General features: G+C 50.7%; 1 protein-coding gene across 1 annotated transcript in view; it reads left to right on the top strand.

Moving 5' to 3' along the window:
• Window positions 1-26,804, top strand: part of ENDOV (endonuclease V) — an 89,083-nt gene that overhangs the window by 7,991 nt on the left and 54,288 nt on the right. The window contains exons 2-6 of the mRNA XM_075350741.1: window positions 3,084-3,255; window positions 3,589-3,723; window positions 7,645-7,684; window positions 9,082-9,194; window positions 14,853-14,921. Coding sequence (XP_075206856.1) covers window positions 3,084-3,255; window positions 3,589-3,723; window positions 7,645-7,684; window positions 9,082-9,194; window positions 14,853-14,921 — 529 coding nt within the window. The remainder of the gene's footprint in view (window positions 1-3,083; window positions 3,256-3,588; window positions 3,724-7,644; window positions 7,685-9,081; window positions 9,195-14,852; window positions 14,922-26,804) is intronic.

Here is a 26,804-nt window from a genome sequence, read left to right as displayed (position 1 = left end):
CAGGTCTCTGGAGTTATCTTGGCCCACTCCTCCATGCAGATCTTCTCCAAGTTATCTAGGTTCTTTGGGTGTCTCATGTGGACTTTAATCTTGAGCTCCTTCCACAAGTTTTCAATTGGGTTAAGGTCAGGAGACTGACTAGGCCACTGCAACACCTTGATTTTTTTCCCTCTTGAACCAGGCCTTGGTTTTCTTGGCTGTGTGCTTTGGGTCGTTGTCTTGTTGGAAGATGAAATGACGACCCATCTTAAGATCCTTGATGGAGGAGCGGAGGTTCTTGGCCAAAATCTCCAGGTAGGCCGTGCTATCCATCTTCCCATGGATGCGGACCAGATGGCCAGGCCCCTTGGCTGAGAAACAGCCCCACAGCATGATGCTACCACCACCATGCTTGACTGTAGGGATGGTATTCTTGGGGTCGTATGCAGTGCCATCCAGTCTCCAAACGTCACGTGTGTGGTTGGCACCAAAGATCTCGATCTTGGTCTCATCAGACCAGAGAACCTTGAACCAGTCTGTCTCAGAGTCCCCCAAGTGATCATGAGCAAACTGTAGACGAGCCTTGACATGACGCTTTGAAAGTAAAGGTACCTTACGGGCTCGTCTGGAACGGAGACCATTGCGGTGGAGTACGTTACTTATGGTATTGACTGAAACCAATGTCCCCACTGCCATGAGATCTTCCCGGAGGTCCTTCCTTGTTCTCCTTGAGTTAGCCTTGACTCTTCGGACAAGCCTGGCCTCGGCACGGGTGGAAACTTTCAAAGGCTGTCCAGGCCGTGAAAGGCTAACAGTAGTTCCATAAGCCTTCCACTTCCGGATGATGCTCCCAACAGTGGAGACAGGTAGGCCCAACTCCTTGGAAAGGGTTTTGTACCCCTTGCCAGCCTTGTGACCCTCCACGATCTTGTCTCTGATGGCCTTGGAATGCTCCTTTGTCTTTCCCATGTTGACCAAGTTTGAGTGCTGTTCACAAGTTTGGGGAGGGTCTTAATAAGTCAGAAAAGGCTGGAAAAAGAGAGAATTAATCCAAACATGTGAAGCTATTTGTTCTTTGTGCCTGAAATACTTCTTAATACTTTAGGGGAACCAAACAGAATTCTAGTGGTTTGAGGGGTTGAATAATAAATGACCCTCTGAATAAACTTTTCACAATTTAAAAAAAAAATAAAAAAAGAAATAACATTCTTTTTCGCTGCAGTGCATTTCACACTTCCAGGCTGATCTACAGTCCAAATGTCACAATGCCAAGTTAATTCCGAATGTGTAAACCTGCTAAATCTGCAGGGGGTTGAATACTACTTGTAGGCACTGTATATATATATATGTATGTATGTATGTATGTATGTATGTATGTATGTATGTATGTATGCGTGTGTGTGTGTGTGTGTGTTTTGGGGGGAGGTGTGCACCCCCCATCGTGCTCCATCCCCCATGCTGCGCACCCACCATCGTGCTCCATCCCCCATGCTGCGCACCCCCCATCGTGCTCCATCCCCCATGCTGCGCACCCCCCATCGTGCTCCATCCCCCATGCTGCGCACCCCCCATCGTGCTCCATCCCCCTTGCTGCGCACTCCCCATTGTGCTCCATCCCCCTTGCTGCGCATTCCCCATCGTGCTCCATCACCCATGCTGCGCACTCCCCATCGTGCTCCATCCCTCATGCTGCGCATTCCTCATCGTGCTCCATCACCCATGCTGCGCACTCCCAAACGTGCTCCATCCCCATGCTGCGCACTCCCCATTGTGCTCCATCCCCCATGCTGCGCACTCCCCATCGTGCTCCATCCCCCATGCTGCGCATTCCCCATCGTGCTCCATCCCCCATGCTGCGCACTCCCAAACGTGCTCCATCCCCCATGCTGCGCACTCCCAAACGTGCTCCATCCCCCATGCTGCGCACTCCCCATCGTGCTCCACAGTCACACATCAGACAGTATACACGCACACATCTGATCGCATACACTCACACCCCACTTCTGCCTGTGCCCTTCGGTGGGAGGTCCCAGCAGCTGTGCTGCACGCCGTGCTCCTCCGCTTTCTACCGACACGCACACACCCGATCGCATACACGCACACACCCGATCGCATACACGCACACACCCGATCGCATACACGCACACACCCGATCGTATACACGCACATACACACACACTGACGATATCGCACATACGCTCTCACACACTCACAACATCCGGAGATACCACATGCTTCTGGCCATGTGATCCTCCGGCAGGTGCTGGAAGATCACTGCACGCACAGGATCGCCGCCGAGAAGCAAGTGATATCACGGGATGTTGTGAGTGTGTGGATGCGATCTGATGTGTGTGTGTGTGTGAGGTGTGTGTGAGAGTGAGTGTGATCTGATGTGTGTGTGTGTGTGTTCCGCCGCTGCAGGACCTTGATGCGCTCACCTGGGAGCCAGTGTACACTGGTAACCATGCTATACAATATTACATGGTTACCAGCGTACCCCGCCCCCCGCTCGCACGGGAGCCCACACCAGCGTACGCCGTCAACCCCAGCAATGCGAGAGTATGTGTCGGCTGGGTTGGCGGCGTACGCTGATGTGGGCTCCCGGGGGTACAGCACTCACCTGGGAGTCGGGTCTCCGTGTCGTTTCGGGGAATGCGCGCAGGGGGCGGGGGCAGAGCGAGCGTGCAATGCGTGAGGGGGCGGGGCGTAGCAGAGTTGCTAATGCGTGCAGGGTGCCGGGGCAAGAGGCCAATCCGTGTGGGGGCGGAGCCTTGGCGAGCGGCCAATCCGTGCGGGGGGCGGAGCCGAGGCGAGCGGCCAATCCGCTGTTTGTCACCGTAAGGACACAATTTTGGAGCAAGACAGACAGACAGACAGACAGAATAAGGCAATTATATATATAGATAGATATTGGCCTGCAACAGACTTGGGGCAGTTGTTAGAAGGACTAGACAGTCTTCTAAGGCACTACACTTTTGGTGGTCTCCACCAGAGGAACTCACTACAAACATACTTATACAGCTCCCTTTGAAGTCAATGAGATATATATTTATATAGCATATTGATGAATATGGTGTTTGGTTACCAGTTACCTTTTGTTTCAGGGAGCAGAGTATTTTAAAAGACAGCGTGATCACCAGCAACACTGAGACATGGCAGAATAGCCCAAATTTCCAAGGCCTTGAACGGGTTGGAGGGGTGGACCTGTCCTATATTAAAGAAGATGATACAAGTGCTTGCGCCTCGCTGATAGTTCTCAGCTACCCAGATCTGGAGGTAATCATCCCTGTAAAGTCAATCCAGAATGTTCATTCCTTTTGTAGGTACAGCATCCATGCATACCTATGAGTCTCCATGGTAACAGACTACAAACAAGCTCTGCGTAGTCGGATCCTGCCAATGCTTATGTAACCTACTTTAGGGCAATGGCTGATGGAGCTGAGAATGGCTGCAGGATCAGGCTCCACAGTCTGCAGTGTCAGGCTCCACAGTCTGCAGTGTCACCGTGGACATACACAGGAATGCATATTAGCTACCGGCGAAAATGTGACTTGGAGCAATACTTGCTTTACTTATCGCTGCCACTGTTTATTACTGGGTATGTTGTAGGTTATCTACGAGGACTGCCAAATGGTGACCCTTGATGCCCCTTACGTAGCCGGTTTCTTAGCTTTTCGAGAAGTGCCATCACTGGTGGAAGCTGTGCGGAGGCTGCAGGAGAAGGACGGCAATGTGATGCCTCAGGTGAGCGAGAGCTTTCTTTATAGTGTGGCGTCATCGGGACTGGACCCGGGTCAGATTATTATAGAACCCTTTATTACTGTGGGTGAAGCATATGGCCGTCCTAAGCTTAAGAGGTGACTAGTAATACCAGAGACGGCCTGTAGACAAAAGTGGTGCTGTGTGTGGGGAAAATATTTTATATATCCATACTACTTCTATTATACCACAATATGAAAACATGTCTCAGCAGCACATGAGCAGTCAGTGTGGTGTGCGGCACAGATCTCCCACCTTCAGTGTCTGTGAAAAGAAGCAGCATCTACTATAAATGCCCCCAAAGATTCTCCCAACACATGGGCTGTGTACACTAAACGAGTGCACATTCAGTGGGCGCTCTTACAGGTTTGATTACTTTATCCAGTGCCAAACAGCAGAATAGTGAGTGCAGCTCTGGAGAATAATACAGGATGTAACTCAGGATCTGTACAGGATAAGTAATGTAATGTATGTACACAGTGACTGCACCAGCAGAATAGTGAGTGCAGCTCTGGAGTATAATACAGGATGTAACTCAGGATCAGTACAGGATAAGTAATGTAATGTATGTACACAGTGACTCCATCAGCAGAATAGTGAGTGCAGCTCTGGAGTATAATACAGGAGGTAACTCAGGATCAGTACAGGATAAGTAATGTAATGTATGTACACAGTGACTCCATCAGCAGAATAGTGAGTGCAGCTCTGGAGTATAATACAGGATGTAACTCAGGATCAGTACAGGATAAGTAATGTAATGTATGTACACAGTGACTCCATCAGCAGAATAGTGAGTGCAGCTCTGGAGTATAATTCAGGATGTAACTCAGGATCAGTACAGGATAAATAATGTAATGTATGTACTCAGTGACTCCACCAGCAGAACAGTGAGTGCAGCTCTGCAGTATAATACAGGATGTAACTCAGGATCAGTACAGGATAAGTAATGTAATTAGTATGTACACAGTGACTGCAACAGCAGAATAGTGAGTGCAGCTCTGGGGTATAATACAGGATGTAACTCAGGATCAGTACAGGATGAGTAATGTAATTAGTATGTACACAGTGACTGCACCAGCAGAATAGTGAGTGCAGCTCTGGGGTATAATACATGATGTCACTCAGGATCAGTACAGGATGAGTAATGTAATGTATGTACACAGTGACTCCACCAGCAGAATAGTGAGTGCAGCTCTGGAGTATAATACAGGATATAACTCAGGATCAGTACAGGATAAGTAATGTAATGTATGTACTTAAGTGACTCCACCAGCAGAACAGTGAGTGCAGCTCTGCAGTATTAGGCTGTGTGCACACGTTGCGTTTTTTAACGCGGAAACGCTGCGTTTAGAACCGCAGCGTTTCAGTGGCAAATTGCATGCGTTCAGCTTTCCCAGCAAAGTGTATGAGAAAGCCGAAAAATCAGTGCACACGCTGCGTTTCTAAACGCAGCGTTTTGGATGCCAAAAATCGGTGCGGAAAGAAAAGCAGCATGTCACTTCTTTTGTGCGTTGTGGCTGTGTTCTCCCCCCATTGAAATCAATGATGCGGGTCAGAACGCAGCTACACCGCAGTTCGCTGCATTTTTGTTGCGGTCCGCGGGCTTTATCGGCATGCCAGAACGCAGGCATTTACCTGGAAGTGAGGTCAAGAGGTTTCCTGTTGACCTCACTTCCTGGCAAAGTTCAGGAAAGCCGGTGTCTCCAAAGTGCCCGCCCCGACCCCCCTCCCGAAAATCCAACATGGCCGCGCGCACAGCAGCGCACCGGCCGCCCTACTCCTCTGTTTCTGTCGCATGTGCAATAACACATGCGACAGAAAACTACCCCCTATTCCCCCTGGTGTCCTCCGGTGTCCCCCGGTAACCCCCGTACCTGTCATAGCGCTGATCCCCCGCGGCCCTCTCCTCCTCCACAGTGCGCGTCGGTCACATGTGCCGAGCAGCTGACAGCTTCCTGTGTTCAGTGTGAGCTGCGCTGGCTGCTGCTCGGCACTGTGCAGCTGTGACCCGGGGAGAGTGGGTGCAGATTCTTTGCACCCACTCTCCCCAAATGGAGGGTCTGCACTACTAGAAAATGGGGGACACGTTCCCTGAGCGTGCCCCCCATATTCTAGAGGGTCCAGAGGTGACGTGGGACATCAAAAATGGATACTGCGGACCCAATTTTTTTTCTTTTCAATAAATTGGTCAAAGAGGGAATGTTTTTGGGGAGTGTTTTTTCAAATAAATTTTTTTTGGTTGTCAATTTTTTTTTGCTATTACTGTCAATTAGTTATGTCTGGTATCAAATAGACGCCGTGACATCACTAATTGCTGGGCTTGATGCCAGGTGACATTACACATCTGGTATCAACCCCATTTATTACCCCGTTTGCAGACAAGATGAAGCTGTCAGCTGTGGTTTGCAGGCTACAGCTGTCTTTTGTTTAATAGCTGTCTGCTTTACCCTGACTGGCTATCAAAAATAGGGGGGACCCCACGTCATTTATTTTAATTATTTTTTTTTTTTGGGCTAAATACAAGGCTAGGCACCCTTTAGTGCCACATGAAAGGCACTAAAGGGCGCCAACTTAGAATATGCAGGGGGGGTGGGACGTTATATATATGTTTTGATATCCATTGACACATTTTAGGCTGTGTGCCCACGATCAGGGTTTGCAGCGTTTTGGGCGCAGAGTGTTTTCCCTGCGTCCATAACGCTGCGTTGTGCAGTAGAAGCACAGTGGAAGGATTTTTAGAAATCCCGTGCCCACTGGACTTCTCTTCTCCGCAGCATAAACTGACCTGTGGTGCAGCTTCCCGAGCCTCAGCATGTCAATTTATGCTGCGGAGACAAGAGTGTTCTCTGCAGATAGCATAGAGCTCCACAGCAGCCTGAACCCAAATCGTGGGCATGGGCAGCTGCGTTCTCCCGTGGACAACACTCACATCTCTGCAGGAAGGCTGGCACTGTGTACTGGATGTACTGTGGCACTGTCACTGGATCATGTGGTCAAAAACGCACCTGAAGAAAACGCATGAAAAACGCATGCGTTTTTGATGCGTTTTTTCCCAAAACGCATTGTTTACAATTCTCCCCTCTGCCAGAGGGTGCGTTTTTTTCCGCGCTGAAAAAAACGCAACGTGTGCACATAGCCTTATACAGGATGTAACTCAGGATCAGTACAGGATAAGTAATGTAATGTATGTACACAGTGACTGCACCAGCAGAATAGTGAGTGCAGCTCTGGAGTATAATACAGGATGTAACTCAGGATCAGTACAGGATAAGTAATGTAATGTATGTACACAGTGACTGCACCAGCAGAATAGTGAGTGCAGCTCTGGAGAATAATACAGGATGTAACTCAGGATCAGTACAGGACAAGTAATGTAATGTATGTACACAGTGACTCCACCAGCAGAATAGTGAGTGCAGCTCTGCAGTATAATACAGGATGTAACTCAGGATCAGTACAGGATAAGTAATGTAATGTATGTACACAGTGACTGCACCAGCAGAATAGTGAGTGCAGCTCTGGAGTGTAATACAGGATGTATCTCAGCATCAGTACTGTAAAGGTATGTGGACAAATTGCATTTTTGTTGCGTTTTTTCCACAGTTTTAACCATAACCTGAAGGATTTCCTAATGCCAGAAAAGTGAATGAGATTCCAAAAGTCTGATGCACATGTTGCTTATTTTTTTACTTGCTGATTTGCTGCAGATGTCGCCCATACTAATAAGTGGGGAAAAATCTGCAAAATAAAACGTGTAAAAAAAAAAAATCAGGCAAAATCATTGATATTTCGTTTTCCTGCCAATACATGTGGATTTGCATTTCTTTATGCAGTAAATACTGTAAGTGTAAGCACTTCTGACTCTCCTACGTTTCGTTTCTACAAAGTGACTATTTTATGTTCCAGGTTCTCCTTGTGGACGGGAACGGAATTCTGCATCACAGGGGTAACTAGTCTCTGGATTACTTCATTAGATTGTTACCTTTATGTATTAATTAGTATGAAATACCCCAGGCAGATTCACTGAGCAGTAGCCTACAGTAATGTACACCCCCTTCAAATTATCCAACACCTACAACAATGTTTATTACCACCCCTAATTTTTCATTTTGGTCAATTATTCACTCAGGTTATTAAAGTAAACACAATTGAGCCATTAGGCAATGGTAGGTGCAATGCATGCTGGGAAGTGAGGAACAGGAAGTTCTAACACCTATAGTGCTGGCAGAATGGTGATGACATATAGAAGCCCCTTTTCTCAGGCCATGCCACTTTACAGAAGACACCTTCCACAGGTTTTGGAATTGTTCTGAGGAGATTTTCTAACTCTTCTGTAGGCCTAAAGGTCTTCCCCTCTGGTAGCGTGCTGGAGGGTTGGTCAGTATAGTAAAGAGAAGGGTCTGCTGTTATTACTGGGAAAGAGGGCTTGTTGGGAGTCATGTTGTAACTTGCTATTGAGGAAAAGCCAGGGTGGGAGCAAGTGAAGGGGTCTGCTGTGACTACTAAGGGTTAACTTGGAAAGTGGGGCTTCTGTTCTAATCTACTGAAAAGTGGGGGAAGGGTACACTTTGTGACTACCGCCACAGCACCTGCTTGATATAAGAAACTCTGGTAGCCACCATTCCTCTGGCCAAATAGAAATATAATATCTTGTGCACATCATTTAGCTAATGTCCTAATCACACTGCTTCCACTGCCTTAAGTTACCGTCACACTAAACGACGCTCCAGCCATCTGACCTGGCAGGGATCGCTGGAGCGTCGCTACATGGTCACTGGTGAGCTGTCAAACAGGCAGATCTCCACAGCGATCAGCCACCAGCGACCCGTGTAACGACGCTGTGCTTCGTAACCATGGTACACATCGGGTTACTAAGCAAAGCGCTTTGCTTATAGTCACCCGATGTGTACCTTGGGTACGTGTGCAGGGAGCCGGCTTCTAAAAGCTGCGGACGCTGGTAACCAAGGTAAATATCGGGTAACCAAGCAAAGCCTTTGCTTGGTTACCTGATGTGTACCTTGGTTACCAGCGTCCGCAGAAGCCGGCTCCCTGCTGCCTGCACATTCAGTTGTTGCTCTCTCGCTGTCACACACAGCGATCTGTGCTTCACAGCGGGAGAGCAACAACCAAAAAATGGTCCAGGACATTCAGCAATGACCGGCGACTTCACAGCAGGGGCCAGATCGTTGCTGGATGTCACAAAAACCGTAACTCAGCAGCGATGTCGCTAGTAAGACGTGGCCTTTACTGTTGACTCTCAGTTTGCCATCATTCTTATTAGCAGTGACCATGACCTTCGGTTTTGTGCTTCATTTGCTTTATTCCTCCTTTACCCACCTCCAGGTTTCGGAGTAGCTTGTCACCTCGGGACCCTCACCGGTTTACCCACCATTGGTGTTGCCAAGAACTTGCTCCAAGTGGATGGTATAGAAAATAACGAGTCGCATAAAGAACAGGTGACTAGAAGAACGCCCAGTAACTTAGACCACCATATACAAAAAGTACAAAATAACACAGGTCTCCATATTCCAGTGTTTAAAGACCTAGCGTCATCCCATGCAGCCCCATTAATCTGAGAGCATGCAGATCCTGAGACCTCCAACAAGGTCGAAATTGCTATTGCTACACCTTTCTCCTGCAGCACCCCTACAGGGCAGACAGTGTATTACACACAGCCATGTCAATGAATGAAAACACACAAGCATTTAGATAGCATCTCACGCCCGGTTGGGTCCTAAATATAAAGAATAGCAATGGCCATGCAGGGGTCCGCTAGGGGAGCAAAAATACTCCTACACTCCATAGTGTAGTAAATACCAATTCCTGCATGGGGGGGCTACATAATTGCTGAACTCCTATTCTGTATTATTAGCACTGTCTCACCCAAACGAACCAACCCCCCCCCCCCCTCCCCCATCGTTCTGCACAGTCAGGGTAGTTTAGTGATACTCCAGGAAGGGATCATTTCTGTTGAACACCATGACATAGAGTTGCCAGAAACATTTCTCGCCCCCTATTGTAAATTTGGATAATTTGAAAAATGTACAAAGTTTCTGCTGTCTGCAATAACCAATAAAATAAGAACAATGTAAATAGCTCAATATTACTATTATAATGTGGTTTCTCCAAATTCAGCATAAAATGGCTTTCCATGACAAGCGCCTTTAGTAGTAGAGCCCCTTTGGCTGTTATAACCTGTTGTAAACCTGATTCATAGGGGGACACCAGATTCTGGCTGCGTTCCTGTGGAATCTCAGCCCCATTTCTCAAGGATAATGGTTTCCCGATCACTAATATTCTTGGGTTGTCAGGAGAATGGCCTAAACAGTTAAGAGAAGAGATAATTATCTTGCATAAGCAAGAAAAAGCATATAAGACATAAAGCAGCGAATGTTCCTAGAGTTCAAACATAATTAACAAGTTCTAAGTTGTAGGAATTTTGGCTCCACTACCTGTACATGGTAGAAAGAGGAAAGATTCACTAACTGCCACCAGATTACTGAGGAACCAGGTGGTCAAATACCCCAAAGTGACTGCAGAAGCTCTGCAGCTAGATATGGTGGGAGTAGGCTCTGAGTTTTCATCAGTTTTCACAGTAAAGTGCATTTTACACACTGAAGGTTTCCATGCCCAAGCTTCCAAACGTCATCTTTACGGACCCAAAAGTAGAAGAAAAGGTCTGCTCCAATATGCTCAAAATCATGTAAATAGGTAGCAGAAGTTTTGGAATTCTGTTTTGTCAGCGAAAAAACAAAACTGGAACTTTTCAAGCTTATGGATCAATGGTATGTGTGGAGAAGGAAGACGAAGAGAACACCCTGCTTACAGGGAAGCATGGCGGTGGCTCTGTGATGTCTATAGTGACATTTAGCAATAGCTCGGTGATTCCTACAGTGAAGCATGGCAGTGGCTCAGTGATGCCTACAGTGACGTTTGGCAGTGACTCAGTGATGCCTACAGTAATGTTTGGCAGTAGCTTGGTAATGCCTACAGCGAAGCATGGCAGTGGCTCAGTGATGTCTACAGTGAAGCATGGCAGGGACTCCTACAATGATGTTTGACGGTGGCTCGGTGAAGCATGGCAGTGGCTTGGTGATGCCTAGAGTGAAGCATGGCGATTGAAGTGAAGCCTACAGTGAAACATAGCAGTGGCTCAGGGATGCCTGCATTGATGTTAGACAGTGGCTTGGGGATGCGTACAGTGAAGCATGGCGATGGCTTGGTGATGCCTACAGTGACATTTGACAGTGTCTCGGTGATGCCTACAGTGAAGCATGATAACGGCTTAGTGATGTCTACAGTGAAGCATGGTGGTGGCTTGGGGATGCCTACAGTGAAACATAGCGGTGGCTCGGTGATGCCTACACTGATGTTTAGCAATGGCTTGGTGATGCCTACAGTGAAGCATGGCGGGGAGTCGGTAATGCCTACAGTGACATTTGGTGATGATTCAGTGATGCCTGCTGTGACGTTTGGTAGTGGCTTCGGGATGCCTACAGTGAAGCATGGCGTAGGCTTAGTGATGCCTACTGTGACATTTGGCAGTTGCTCGGTGATGCCTAGAGTGAAGCAGGCGGCTTGATGATACTCACTCTGGGGTTGCTTTGCTTCTTCTAGCACTGGAAATCTGTGGATGGCGATATGGATTCAATCAAGCATCAGGAAGTCCTAGAAGAAAACATCATGTCTTCTGTGAGGAGCTGAAGCTTGCACATTATTAGACCTTTCAGTAGGACATTGATCCCAAGTTAATCTCAACCTCCACCAAGCTTTTGAAGAAGTCCTATAAGATTCTGGAGTGTCCATCCTAAAGGGGCTCTACTAAGGAAGGGTGACTAATTCTGAGCCTTCAGTGGACCATAAAAGCGGCATCTTGTTGTGAATTTGGAGAAACCACATCTTATCAGTTGTGTTGTCCTTTTATATATCCTTTTTTGGTTTCTTGCAAATAGCAGAAAGTTTTGTAAATTCATTGGGGGAGGGGTGGATAATTTCCTGCAGCTTTTATTGCGCAGGTTACATTCGTGTTACACAGTTTGTCGTAATTATTGACACTTAACCCTTTAATATCCTGGTATCCCTATAGAAACATCGAGTTTAATAGATGGATTTATTTTACCATTTGCCGCAAATCTCCCTGCAGCCTGAACATTATAAATAATGTAACGCTGCGGTCACTCTTTCCTGTTATAGAAGATAGGATTTCACTGAAACGTCATTGATCAGCTGCAGATATCTGTTATTTATGAAGCGCCGGATTATAGTAACTCTTCGGCTTCATTTTCATGAATGTTCGCAGACTAGTACATCTTTGACAATTATTTTGCGGTTTAGAGGAGATCTGTCATCTCCCCTTCACCTTAATGTTTTAGTAAAAATTGTATTCTTCATGAAATACAAATTCTTGCTCATATGTTCCTAGAATTTTACAGTGTGCTGTTCCTCTGTAATTCCGCCTGGAAATGTATACATTGATAACTGTGCTCTGACTGTTGGTGGTGTGTGTCAGCACTGATTGGACAGTTTTTAACTATGTAGAAACACACCCTTTTGACAAGAAGAAAGGTAACACCCAGTTGTCAATTCATACATTTCCCAGAAGAGTTAGGCGGGCTTTGCACGTTGCGACATCGGTAACAATGTGTTACCGATGCTGCAGCGATAGTCCCGCCCCCGTCGCACGTGCGATATCTAGTGAAAGCTGCCGTAGCGATTATTATCGCTACGGCAGCTTCACACGCACATACCTGCCGTGCGACGTCCCTCTGGCCGGCGACCCGCCTCCTTCCTTAGGGGGCGGGTCATGCGGCGTCACAGCGACGTCACACGGCAGGCGGCCAATTGAAGCGGAGGGGCGGAGATGAGCAGGATGTAAACATCCCGCCCACCTCCGTCCTTCTCATTGCAGCCGGGAGGCAGGTAAGGTGATGTTCCTCGCTCCAGCGGCTTCATACACAGCGATGTGTGCTGCCGCAGGAGCGAGGAACAACATCGTACCTGCCGCACCATCGGCATTATGGAAATGTCGGAGGCTGCAGCGATGATACGATAACGACGCTTTTGCGCTCGTTCATCGTATCAAAAAGGTTTTACACGTTGCGATATCGACTGCGACGCCGGATGTGCGTCACTTTCGATTTGACCCCATCGACATCGCACATCACATTCGGCAGGTATCATTCACTGGTTCTATATATTAGATTATTAAAGGGATATATTGACTGCTCACTTCCACATCAGAAGATGAGTGCCCAGCTTACATTATGTCTGATACCTTCCAAGTCACAGACATTATGCGGCTGTTTTATTATAATGAATTCTGACTTGCATTGGATGTGACATAACTCATGTTATAACTTAATTTATGTAAAATATTTGCATAGTTACTTATTATAAGCAGAGATAATGTGTAATGTCAAATTACCTTTGTACCTCACTAGACATTTTATATATGGATCTGCTGTCACGCTATGTATAGGGAAATATCGAGCAAAAAGGGAGGCAAGGGAAGAGGGAAACCCTGTATGTAGGGGAGGGGGATATTGGTGACCCCGTGATTAAACCTTCCACTGGCTCCCAAGGGATAGGTTCCACACCTTTGCTCCTAGCACGATACCTGGCCCTGGCTGACCCTGAACTGGGCCCTATGTAATGAAGAAGCAGTATGTGCGCTAGTCAACCCCACTGAGTCCTAAAGAAGACACAGGGAAAACAAACAGGCGAAAGCAAACAAACAACTTATCACCAAGATGACTTAGGGTACCGTCACATTTTAGCGACGCTCCAGCGATCCCACCAGCGATCTGACCTGTCAGGATCGGTGGTGCGTCGCTACATGGTCGCTGGTGAGCTGTCAATCAGGCAGATCTCACTAGCGACTAGTGACCAGCCCCCAGCGACGCGTGGAAGTGATGCTGCGCTTGGTAACTAAGGTAAATATCGGGTAATTAAGCGCTTGGTTACCCGATATTTACCTTGGTTACCAGCGCACACCGCTTAGCGCTGGCTCCCTGCACTCGTAGCCAGAGTACACATCGGGTTAATAAGCAAACCGCTTTGCTTATTTACCGGATGTGTACTCCAGCTACGTGTGCAGGGAGCAGGGAGCCGGCACTGGCAGCCTGAGAGCGGCAGCCGCTAGTAACCACGGTAAATATCGGGTAACCAAGCAAAGCACTTCGCTTGGTTACCCGATATTTACCTTGGTTACAGCTTACCGCAGGCTGCCAGAAGCCGGCTCCCTGCACATTCAGATCGTTGCTCTCTCGCTGTCAAACACAGCGATGTGTGCTTCACAGCGGGAGAGCAACGTCCAAAAAATGAACCAGAGCAGTCTGTAACGAGCAGCGATTTCACAGCAGGGGCCAGATTGCTGCTCAGTGTCTCACACAGCGAGATCGCTAATGAGGTCACTGGAGCATCACAAAAACCGTGACTCAGCAGCGATCTCACTAGCGATCTCGCTATGTGAGAAGTACCCCTTAGGGAGAGGAACAGCAACATACAACAATGTCAACATACCAAGGGGAAATCCAGGTATATAAAGCCACAAATAATAATGATTAGCAGCTGAAAGGAAAAGATCTACGCAGGGTCCTAAAGGAGAAAGGGTAAACCTTAATAGAGAAGACACAAAACTCCATTCACACCACAAAGGAAAGGATGGAACATCAAGGAGCAGTTTGTGAAACCAGAACGCAGCGACCTTCTGTAGCCAGACACCACAGGGTTGTCTGTCATCTGTGAACTCTGCTAGTTGAGCAGTTATGACATTAGTAATTTTGCTCTGCAGCCTGGATTATACTCTAAAGCAGCATTCACAATACTTCTACTTGTCACTGGAAAGTATCATCACAATCAAACATCCCACCCCAGCTCCCACAATGCAGAGCGACCATTAGGTTTTCCACATCAGATAACTGTACGGCATTGAGTATGGAGAACATACGCTTCTTAGTGTGTCTTGTATTCTCAGTGTCTGCCCAGTGCAGAGTTATAAATGCAGCTCTGGAGACTACAGGTAAATGTGTAGATTAATTCTATAGGATGCATCTCTCTTCTTGTCCTATATTTCATATACACTTTTACATATAATGTACTTTTTTTTTTTCTAGGCAAAAGAGCTTCAAAATGGAGGAGACTTCTTTTATCTGAAAGGCAGCTCTGGGAATATTCTGGGAGCAGTAAGTATTTAGTTCATGTGGCAAAATTAATTCAAGGAAACAATGTTGTTTTGAAAGGGTTATATGGATTTTACATCAATGTCCTCTCGGTAGGATGGGCCATCAGTATGTGTTCAGTTGATCATTCGAGTTCTCAGACCCTTGGCCAATATGTTGCCCCTGTATATAGGAAATATCAATGTATTTCTCAATATTAGCTTTTGGGGACACAGGACCTTGGGTATAGTCACAAGATGGAAAAAAAAGTGCTGGCTCCGCATGGTTGGCTGTACCCTTTGTTGGGTCACTTAGCAGCTCTGTTTTTTAGCCTATTGTCCTTAGGAGATAGACAGGATCTGTATCAGTTTTTCTTAATTTTTTGCTTAGGTGGCATGAATGGTCCCCATGTTTTCTTTGTCGCTCCATTGGGAGACCCAGACAATTGGGTGTATAGCTTCTGCCTCCGGAGGCCACACAAAGTATTACACTTTAAAAAGTGTAACCCCTCCCCTCTGCCTATACACCCTCCCGTGGATCACGGGCTCCTCAGTTTTATGCTTTGTGTGGAAGGAGGCACACATCCACTCATGCATTCTCATATTAGTTAATCGGTTGGAAGAAAAGAGGGCCCCCACGGGGCCCCCGGCATGTTCCCTTCTCACCCCACTACGTCGGCGGTGCTGTTAAGGTTGAGGTACCCATTGCGGGTACAAAGGCCGGAGCCTCGTGCCGTTTTTCCTTCACCATCCCTTAGCGGCTCTGGGAGAAGTGGGATCCTGACCGGTCATCCAGTTACTGGGACCGTGCTCCCTCCGCAGCCCCTGTGGGAATCTGCCGGACAGGAGTCTATTCATCCTCAGGGACCGGGCCCTGCATCTCTAAGGTACTCTGTGTCCCCATGGGGACTGTGCATGGAGCGCCTTCTTCCCGGACGCTGCAGCAGCTGCTGATTTGTGAAGACCGGCGGACTTCCGCGCCGACCGCTCCTGCTTGTCGGCCGTGGTCTTAAATTTAGTCCCCGGCTTCATCGCGGCCTAGTAGCAAAAATCCCGCCCCCGGGCCTGCCTGTCAGGGGTAAGGGCGGGACGGCCGACCTGACGTCGGATGTGAGGGCCGGAGCATCCTGTATGTTTCCTCCCCCCTCACTGATCACTGTGGGGACCCCAGATTCCCGCACTTTCCTAGCGACGCCCACGGCTCCACTCCTCCCCTGAGAGCTCCGGCAGTCATTTTTTTTTGGCATTCTGCCGGTGGAGGATTATCAGAGAAGAGCTCTGCAGCTCTGGGAGACCTAAGGCAGGGAATCTGGAGGACACACACTCCGCTTTTTAGCGGTCGGTAAGCCACACCGGTCACCCGGTGCTGGTCCCCCTTGGGTGCCGGAATATATTTCTGTTCGGTCGGGCTGTATACCCTTTCCCTCATACCCTCAGTGATCACTCTCCTAGGAGACAACAGCATGTCGTCCACAAGGAGCAAAGGTGCTAAGGCACAGGGTTTTTTTGCGACCTGTACCTCTTGTGGGGCTATGTTACCTGCGGGTTCCACCTACCCTCACTGTGAGCAATGCTCGACCCCTGTTTCGCTTGCTCAGCCAGAGCCTCGGTCACTAGTGGGCCCCTCGGCTCAGGTAGACCCCCCCTGCTCCCCCTGTCCAGGCGGCAGGGACAGAGTTTGCCGCTTTTGCTGAGAAACTCTCTGAGTCACTTTCACAATCCATGGCTCAGTCTATGGACAAATGGTCTGCCAAGCTGCTAGAAGCTTTGCAGTCCAGACCGGTCCTTACACAGGCCCCGGTCCCTGTTGGATCGTCGCCTCCAGGCCCTTCTCGGTCCGCGCCGCAGCGCGCTCCCAGGGTGGACCCTAGGTCCCACGTGGAGGACTCCTGCCCGGACCACAGTCCCAGGCCGGCTAAGCGGGCTCGCTGGGAATCTTCCCCGACTTCTTCACGCTGCTCGGGTTCCCAGCTTGAGGACTCTCTGGAGGATGAGGCGGACGTTGCAGCTCAGGGCTCTGACCCTGACGTTGCCCTCAATCTTGATACACCTGAAGGGGACGCCTTAGTAAATGATCTTATCTCGTCCATCAACCAGGTGTTAGATCTATCTCCCCCGCCTCCACCTGTAGAGGAGTCGGCTTCTCAGCAGGAGAAACACCAGTTTCGGTTCCCCAAACGTACACGGAGTGCATTTTTCGATCACTCTAACTTCAGAGATGCTGTCCAGAAGCCCAGAGCGGTTCCGGACAAGCGCTTTACTAAGCGCCTTACTGACACACGTTACCCCTTCCCCTCTGACGTAGTTAAGGGTTGGGCTCAATGTCCCAAGGTGGATCCTCCAGTCTCTAGATTGGCAGCTAGATCTGTGGTATCGGTTGCAGATGGCTCATCGCTAAAAGATGCCACTGACAGGCAGATAGAGCTCCTGGTGAAATCCATCTATGAAGCCACGGGCGCGTCTTTTGCCCCGGCCTTTGCAGCCGTGTGGGCACTCCAAGCTATCTCAGCTTGTCTGGCTGAGATTAATGCAGTCACACGTAATTCTGCTCCGCAGGTTGCGTCTTTGACTTCTCAAGCGTCAGCTTTTCTTTATCGTTCCTTCCATGGGAGACCCAAACCATGGGTGTATAGCTAGCGCCTCCGGAGGACACACAAAGTACTACACTCAAACGTGTAGCTCCTCCCTCCGGGCTATATACACTCCCTGGATGACAATCTATCCAGTTCAATACTTTGTGTTTCAGGAGGAACACACACTTGCATTCTCTGATATTTTTTTTCTCATTTTTATTTTATTTTAAAGATTTGGAAGAAAAGCGGGTCCAGTCTGGACTCCCGGCATGTCCCTTCACACCCCACTCTGTCGGCGGTGCTGTTAAGGTTGACTTTATAAGGCTGGAGCCTTCACATGCCGCGCTCCTTCACATCCTCTAAGAGGCTCTGGGTTGAAGTGGGAGCCTCCACGGTCCTCTCTGCTTGCAGAAGACCGGTCTCCATCCGCAGCCCTGTCTGGTCCCTGCTGGAAGGAGCATTTACCCCCCTCTCCAGGGACATGGCCCTGCGTCTCAAAGCTAAGTATAGAGACGTTTTTCAGGGGTCCCGGGTACTTTTATTAGGGGGACAGTATGTGTTTTAACGTTACTGTAAATTCCGGCCGATTCTGGGGATTTCCCCTGAGAACCGCGCCGAAGGTGCCTGCTCGTCGGCCGCATTGTTAAATCTAGGCCCCGGCTTCTGTTTGGGCCTAGTTTCGGTTTTGGCTTCTCTGCATGTTTTGCATACAGCGCCGCCCACCGCCCGACCAGCAGAGGGGAGGGCACTCCTCCTTGGGGAGATGTCCCCTCCCCTGTATGTCGTCCTGTATCTCTCTGCCCTCCGTTTTTCCCGCTCTTGGGCTTATACACGCCCCCCCTCTTTCTCCCAGCGCCATTTTCTCAGCGTTCTTGCGCTAGAGGGAGCTGGATGCTGCAGCTGCATTCTATCAGGAAGGCTAACGCTTCACAGGGGAGCGGTGGAATCCGGAGGGCACACAGAGAGCACGGGCTGGTAAGCCACAACCTCTGGTTGTGGACTTTTATTACACTCTCAGGCATTCTACAGGAGTGTATTCTGGCTGCAGAGCCTCCACCATCAGCAGCATGTCTGTCACTAGGAGCAAGGCTGCAAACATGTACGCTATATGCACTGCTTGTAAGCTCATTCTGCCAGAGCCAAGCACATACCCACATTGTGATGCCTGTGCTAACATGGTTGTGTCTCAGCCTGGAGCCTCCGCAGGGGTCCCTCCGGCTGCTTTGGCCCCGGTGGCTGAACCCCCGGCTTGGGTAGCATCCTTTTCGCAAGCTCTTTCCAGGTCTTTTGCCGACTCCATGGGGCAGCTGTCCCGGACACTGCTGTCCATGCATCAGCCCCCTTCACAGGGTGCTTCGGCTGCTCCTAGCTCTGCAGAGCTCTCAGAGCATGTCCCAGGACCCCGTCCCCCTAAACGGAGACGCAGGGACCCTTCTCCTTCCTCTTCCCACGGCTCTGATTCACGTGCCGAGGTGCAGGGCGAGGAGGACTCGTTTACTGTGGGCTCAGACGCTACCTCTATGTACCCCATTGCCTTGTCTGAGGGAGATGCGGATGTTAGTGACTTGATTGCGTCCATTAACTCCGTACTGAACCTCAACCCACCAGAGTCTGAGGAACAAGCCTCTCTGGTAGAGATACACCAGTTTACCTCACCTAAGAAAGCTAGGAGTATGTTTTTTAACCACTCCAGCTTTCAGGCCACTGTTACCAAACCCAGGGCCTGTCCTGACAAACGTTTTCCGAAGCGTAGTTCAGATGACCGTTTTCCTTTTCCACCAGAGGTGGTTAAGGAATGGGCTCAGTCCCCAAAGGTAGACCCTCCGGTGTCCAGAATCTCAGCCCGCACAGTCGTGGCTGTGGCTGATGGCACTTCTCTTAAAGATCCCACTGACCGCCAGGTTGACCTTTTGGCCAAGTCTGTATATGAGGCGGCTGGAGCCTCGTTCTCCCCGTCTTTTGCGGCAGTGTGGGCTCTCAAGGCAGTCTCTGCCTCTCTGGAGGAGATGCATTCCCTCACCAGGGACTCTATGCCTGAGCTGGAGACCTTAACTTCTCGAGCTTCGGCTTTTGCATCCTACGCCATGTCTGCCATCCTGGAGGCTTCTCACCGCACGGCGGTGGCCTCCGCTAACTCCCTCGCGATCCGCAGGATCTTGTGGCTTCGAGAGTGGAAAGCAGACGCTTCCTCAAAAAAGTACCTTGCGAGTCTCCCTTTTGCTGGGTCCAGGCTGTTTGGGGAACAGCTGGATGACATAATCAAGGAGGCTACTGGCGGGAAGAGTACTTCCTTGCCTCAAACTAAGGCCAGGAAACCTGTCCAGGGCAGGATCCAATCGAGGTTTCGTTCCTTTCGTTCCTCTAACTGGTCATCCTCGAAGCCCTCGACCCCGTCCACTACCGCAGCCAAGGATCGTAAACCGAACTGGCGCGCAAAGCCGCGTCCTCAAAAGACCGGAGGAGCCGCTGCCACTAAGGCGGCCTCCTCTTGACTATCTGGCTGCGCCAGCAACGTCCTTGGTCGGTGGCAGGCTCTCCCACTTTGGAGACGTGTGGTTCCAACACGTCACCGATCAGTGGGTGCGGGATATTATCTCCCACGGCTACAGGATAGAATTTTCTTCCAGCCCGCCAAACAGATTTTTTCTGTCCACACCCCCTTGCTCCAAGGCCGCCGCCTTCTCTCAGGCCGTGGCCTCCCTGCAGGCCAACGGGGTAATTGTTCCGGTTCCCGCCCGGGAACGGTTCAGCGGTTTCTACTCAAACCTCTTTCTAGTCCCCAAGAAGGATGGTTCCTCCCGGCCCATCCTGGATCTCAAGCTTCTCAACAAGCATGTTCAGGTGCGGCACTTTCGCATGGAATCTCTGAGATCGGTCATTGCCTTAATGACCCAAGTAGATTTTCTGGCATCCATCGACATCAGAGATTGCGGTCTATTGCGGTCTCACACCAGCGTTGGCTACGCTTTGCAATCGGAGAGGAACATTTCCAGTTCGTGGCTCTTCCCTTTGGCTTAGCCACGGCCCCTCGGGTGTTCACCAAGGTCATGGCAGCAGTGGTTGCGGTCCTGCACCTCCAGGGATTGGCAGTGATTCCTTACCTGGACGACCTTCTAGTCAAGGCCTCATCCAGTGTAGACTGCCAGCGGAGTGTCTCTCTCACTGTCGCCACGCTAGTTCAGTTCGGGTGGCTTGTCAACCTGCCCAAGTCCACTCTGACCCCGACCCAGGTACTTATGTACCTAGGGATGCAGTTCGAGACTCTGCCGGCACTTGTCAAGTTGCCCTTAGTCAAACAGCAGTCCCTTCGTCTGGCGGTGCGCTCTCTGCTGAGGCACCGCCGTCATTCCATCAGACACCCCATGCGGGTGCTGGGTCAGATGGTGGCGTCAATGGAAGCGGTTCCCTTTGCCCAGTTCCATCTGCGTCCCTTGCAGCTGGACATTCTCCGCTGTTGGGACAAGCGGATCTCTTCCTTGGACAGGCTGGTGGCTCTGTCATCACAGGCCAGGAACTCCCTTCAGTGGTGGCTTCAGCCCCTCTCCCTGTCACAGGGACGCTCCTTCCTGACTCCGTCCTGGGTGATACTCACCACGGATGCCAGCCTCTCCGGTTGGGGAGCGGTATTTCTTCATCACCGAGCACAGGGCACTTGGACTCCGTCCGAATCAGCCCTCCCGATCAATGTGCTGGAGATCAGAGCTGTGTTTCTAGCTCTCCTAGACTTTCACCACCTGTTGGCGGGCAAGCACATTCGGGTTCAGTCGGACAACGCGACAGCGGTTGCCTACATCAATCACCAGGGCGGGACTCACAGCCGTCTGGCGATGTTGGAGGTTCAACGAATCCTCCAGTGGACGGAGGACTTCAAGTCCACCATATCTGCAGTCCACATCCCAGGCGTGGAAAACTGGGAGGCCGATTATCTCAGCCGTCAAACCGTGGACGGCGGCGAGTGGGCCCTGCATCCGTCAGTGTTCAGATCGATCTGCCGCAAGTGGGGCACTCCGGAAGTGGATCTAATGGCATCCCGGCACAACAAGGTTCCGGTTTACGTGGCTCGCTCCCACGATCCTCAAGCCTTCGCAGCAGACGCACTGGTTCAAGATTGGTCTCAGTTCCGTCTGGCCTATGTGTTTCCCCCTCTAGCGCTCTTGCCCAGGGTTCTGCGCAAGATCGGTACGGAGGGCCGTCGAGTCATACTCATTGCTCCGGACTGGCCCAGGCGAGCTTGGTACCCAGACCTGCTCCGCCTGTCCGTAGAGGTGCCGTGGCATCTCCCGGACCGCCCAGACCTTCTCTCTCAAGGTCCGTTCTTCCGCCAGAATTCTGCGGCTCTCAGATTGACGGCGTGGCTCTTGAGTCCTGGATCCTGACGGCTTCAGGCATTCCCTCTGAGGTCATCTCCACCATGACTCAGGCTCGGAAGTCTTCCTCGGCCAAGATTTACCACAGGACTTGGAGAATTTTCCTGTCCTGGTGTCGCTCTTCCGGCCATGCTCCTTGGCCGTTCTCCTTGCCGACCATCCTGTCTTTTCTACAGTCAGGCCTACAGTTAGGTCTGTCCCTCAATTCCCTCAAGGGACAGGTGTCGGCTTTGTCGGTATTGTTCCAGCGGCGTATCGCCCGACTGGCTCAGGTGCGCACCTTCATGCAGGGCACATCTCACATCATCCCTCCTTACCGGCGGCCCTTGGATCCCTGGGACCTTAATCTGGTCCTCACGGCCTTACAGAAACCCCCTTTTGAGCCTCTCAGGGAGGTTCCCTTGTCTAGACTTTCACAGAAAGTTGTCTTTCTAGTAGCCATAACTTCTCTCAGGAGAGTTTCTGATTTGGCTGCGCTTTCTTCGGAATCCCCCTTTTTGGTGTTTCACCAAGACAAGGTGGTTCTTCGTCCGACTCCGGACTTTCTCCCTAAGGTGGTGTCTTCCTTCCACCTTAACCAGGACATTTCATTGCCCTCTCTTTGTCCGGCCCCTGTGCATCGCTTTGAGAAGGCGTTGCACACCTTGGATTTGGTGCGGGCGCTCCGAATCTATGTGTCACGCACCGGTGCACCTCACTTTTTGTGCTAACCACGGGTCAGCGCAAGGGTCTCTCTGCTTCTAAACCGACCCTAGCTCGTTGGGTTAGGTCGGCTATCGCCGATGCCTACCAATGTTCTCAGGTGCCTCCCCCGCCGGGGATTAAGGCGCACTCGACCAGAGCTGTCGGTGCCTCCTGGGCTTTCAGACACCAGGCTACGGCTCAGCAGGTGTGTCAGGCTGCCACTTGGTCCAGTCTGCACACTTTTTCGAAGCACTACCATGTGCATGCTCATGCTTCGGCAGATGCGAGCTTGGGCAGACGCATCCTTCAGGCGGCTGTCGCCCATTTGTGAAGTTAGGTTTTGCCTACTTCTCAGTTTGGTTTATTTCCCACCCATGGACTGCTTTGGAACGTCCCATGGTTTGGGTCTCCCATGGAAGGAACGATAAAGAAAAAGAGAATTTTGTTTACTTACTGTAAATTCTTTTTCTTGTAGTTCTGACATGGGAGACCCAGCACCCTCCCTGTTGCCTGTTGGCAGTTTTTTGTTCCGTGTGTTTCACCGGCTGTTGTTAGTAGACAAAGTTCTGGTTTTGCCGAGTTTTACTCTATCTCTACTTATGGGTGGATGTCCTCCTTCAGCTTTTGTACTGAACTGGATAGATTGTCATCCAGGGAGTGTATATAGCCCGGAGGGAGGAGCTACACGTTTGAGTGTAGTACTTTGTGTGTCCTCCGGAGGCGCTAGCTATACACCCATGGTTTGGGTCTCCCATGTCGGAACTACAAGAAAAAGAATTTACGGTAAGTAAACAAAATTCTCTTTTTTCTTCCTACGCCATGAACGCAGTCCTAGACTCTGCTAGCCGTACAGCGGTGGCATCCGCTAATTCTGTGGCAGTCCGCAGGGCCATGTGGCTGCGCGAATGGAAGGCAGACTCTGCCTCCAAGAGGTTCTTAACCGGTTTGCCGTTTTCTGGCGACCGATTGTTTGGCGAACGATTGGATGAGATTATTAAGGAATCCAAGGGAAAGGACTCCTCCTTACCCCAGTCCAAACCTAAGAGACCTCAGCAACGGAAAATACAATCGAGGTTTCGGTCCTTTCGTCCCTCCGCCAAGTCCCAATCCTCTTCGTCCAACAGGCCGGAGAAAGGCCAGAGGAACTCCTATGCGTGGCGGTCTAAGTCACGCCCCCAAAAAGCCGCCGGAGGCACTGCCTCCAAGGCGGCCTCCTCATGACTCTCGGCATCCCCGAACCGCATCCTCGGTCGGTGGCAGGCTCTCCCGCTTTTGCGACGCCTGGTGGCCACATGTTCAAGACCGATGGGTGAGACATTCTGTCTCACGGTTACAGGATAGAGTTCAGCTCTCGTCCTCCGACTCGCTTTTTCAGAACCTCTCCGCCCCCCGCTCGGGCCGACGCACTTTTTCAGGCGGTGGACGCTCTGAAGACAGAAGGAGTTGTGATCCCCGTTCCCCCTCAGGAACATGGTCGCGGCTTTTACTCCAACTTGTTCGTGGTGCCAAAGAAGGACGGATCATTCCGTCCCGTTCTGGACCTCAAACTACTCAACAAACATGTGAGCACCAGACGTTTTCGGATGGAATCTCTCCGCTCGGTCATCGCCTCGATGTCACAAGGAGACTTCCTAGCATCGATCGACATCAAGGATGCTTATCTCCATGTGCCGATCGCACCCGAACATCAACGCTTCTTGCGTTTCGCCATCGGGGACGAACATCTTCAGTTCGTGGCATTGCCATTCGGCCTGGCGACAGCCCCACGGGTGTTCACCAAAGTCATGGCATCTGTTGTGGCGGTCCTGCACTCTCAGGGCCACTCGGTGATTCCCTACCTAGACTATCTCCTAGTCAGGGCACCTTCTCGGGTGGCGTGTCAACACAGCCTTACCGTCGCTCTGGCGACTCTCCAGCAGTTCGGGTGGATCATCAACTTTCCAAAATCCAAGTTGACACCGACCCAATCACTGACTTACCTCGGGATGGAGTTTCATACACAGCCAGCGGTAGTCAAGCTACCGCTGGACAAGCAGCTTTCTCTGCAGACAGGGGTGCAATCTCTTCTTCGGGGTCGGTCACACCCCTTGAGGCGCCTCATGCACTTCCTGGGGAAGATGGTGGCAGCGATGGAGGCAGTGCCGTTCGCGCAATTCCATCTGCGGCCACTCCAATGGGACATTCTCCACAAATGGGACAGGAGGTCGACTTCCCTCGACAGGAACGTCTCTCTTTCCCTTGCAACCAAGACGTCTCTTCAGTGGTGGCTCCTTCCCAATTCTCTATCGCAAGGAAAATCCTTCCTACCCCCAACCTGGGCTGTGGTCACCACGGACGTGAGCCTGGCAGGGTGGGGAGCGGTTTTCCTCCACCACAGGGCTCAGGGAACCTGGACTCCGATAGAGTCTTCCCTTCAGATCAATGTTCTGGAGATAAGGGCAGTGTATCTAGCCCTACTGGCCTTCCATCGGTGGCTGGAGGGCAGACAGATCCGTATACAGTCGGACAACGCCACTGCCGTCGCATACATCAACCACCAGGGCGGCACGCGCAGTCGTCATGCCTTCCAGGAAGTCAGACGGATTCTGCAGTGGGTGGAAGCCACAGCCTCCACGATCTCCGCAGTTCACATCCCGGGCGTAGAAAACTGGGAAGCAGATTTTCTCAGTCGTCAGGGCATGGATGCGGGGGAATGGTCTCTGCACCCAGAAGTGTTTCGAGAGATCTGTCGCCACTGGGGAACGCCGGACGTCGATCTCATGGCGTCACGGCACAACAACAAAGTCCCGGCATTCATGGCACGGTCTCAGGATCACAGAGCTCTGGCGGCGGATGCGTTAGTTCAGGACTGGTCGCAGTTCCGACTGCCTTATGTGTTTCCTCCTCTGGCGATGCTGCCCAGAGTGTTACGCAAGGTCAGGTCCGACTGCCGTCGCGCCATTCTCGTCGCTCCAGACTGGCCGAGGCGGTCGTGGTACCCGGATCTGTGGCATCTCACGGTGGGTCAGCCGTGGGCGCTTCCAGACTGTCACAAGGGCCATTTTTCCATCTGAATTCTGTGGCCCTCAACCTGACTGTGTGGCCATTGAGTCCTGGCTCCTAGCGTCTTCAGGGTTATCTCAGGATGTCATTGCCACTATGAGACAGGCCAGGAAACCAACGTCCGCCAAGATCTATTACAGATCTTGGCGGATCTTCTTATCCTGGTGCTCTGATAATGGTTTTTCTCCCTGGCCGTTTGCCTTACCCACTTTTCTTTCATTCCTTCAATCCGGAATGGACAAGGGTTTGTCACTCGGCTCTCTCAAGGGACAAGTATCGGCGCTCTCCGTATTTTTTCAAAAGCGCCTGGCCAGGCTTCCGCAGGTCCGCACGTTCCTGCAGGGAGTTTGCCACATAGTCCCACCTTACAAGCGTCCGCTGGAACCCTTAGACCTTAACAGGGTGTTAACGGCTCTTCAGAAACCACCTTTCGAGCCGCTGCGGGATGTCTCTTTATCACGTCTTTCGCAGAAGGTGGCATTTCTAGTGGCAGTTACATCACTCCGAAGAGTGTCGGAGCTTGCAGCGCTGTCATGCAAAGCCCCCTTCCTGGTTTTTCACCAGGATAAGGTGGTTCTGCGTCCTGTCCCGGAATTTCTCCCTAAGGTGGTATCTCCTTTTCATCTCAATCAGGATATCTCCTTACCTTCATTTTGCCCTAATCCAATTCACCAATGTGAAAAGGATTTGCACTCATTAGATCTAGTGAGAGCACTCCGGTTCTACGTGTCTCGCACGGCGCCCCTGCGCCGTTCAGATGCGCTCTTTGTCCTTGTCGCTGGCCAGCGTAAGGGTTCGCAGGCTTCCAAGTCAACCTTGGCTCGGTGGATCAAGGAACCGATTCTTGAAGCCTACCGTTCTTCTGGGCTTCCACTTCCTTCAGGGCTGAAAGCCCATTCTACCAGAGCCGTGGGTGCGTCCTGGGCATTGCGGCACCGGGCTACGGCTCAGCAGGTGTGTCAGGCAGCTACCTGGTCTAGTCTGCACACTTTCACGAAACACTATCAGGTGCATACCTATGCTTCGGCAGACACCAGTCTAGGTAGGCGAGTCCTTCAGGCGGCGGTTGCCCACCTGTAAGAGGGGGCCGTTTCGGCTCTTTTTATCGAGGTATTCTTTTACCCACCCAGGGACTGCTTTTGGATGTCCCAATTGTCTGGGTCTCCCAATGGAGCGACAAAGAAGAAGGGAATTTTGTTTACTTACCGTAAATTCCTTTTCTTCTAGCTCCTATTGGGGGAC

Source organism: Anomaloglossus baeobatrachus, chromosome 5 (assembly GCF_048569485.1).
Source record: "Anomaloglossus baeobatrachus isolate aAnoBae1 chromosome 5, aAnoBae1.hap1, whole genome shotgun sequence".
Lineage (NCBI taxonomy): Eukaryota > Metazoa > Chordata > Amphibia > Anura > Aromobatidae > Anomaloglossus > Anomaloglossus baeobatrachus.
The sequence above is the reverse complement of the archived record's forward strand: the minus strand, read 5'-3'. Positions and strand labels throughout refer to the sequence as shown.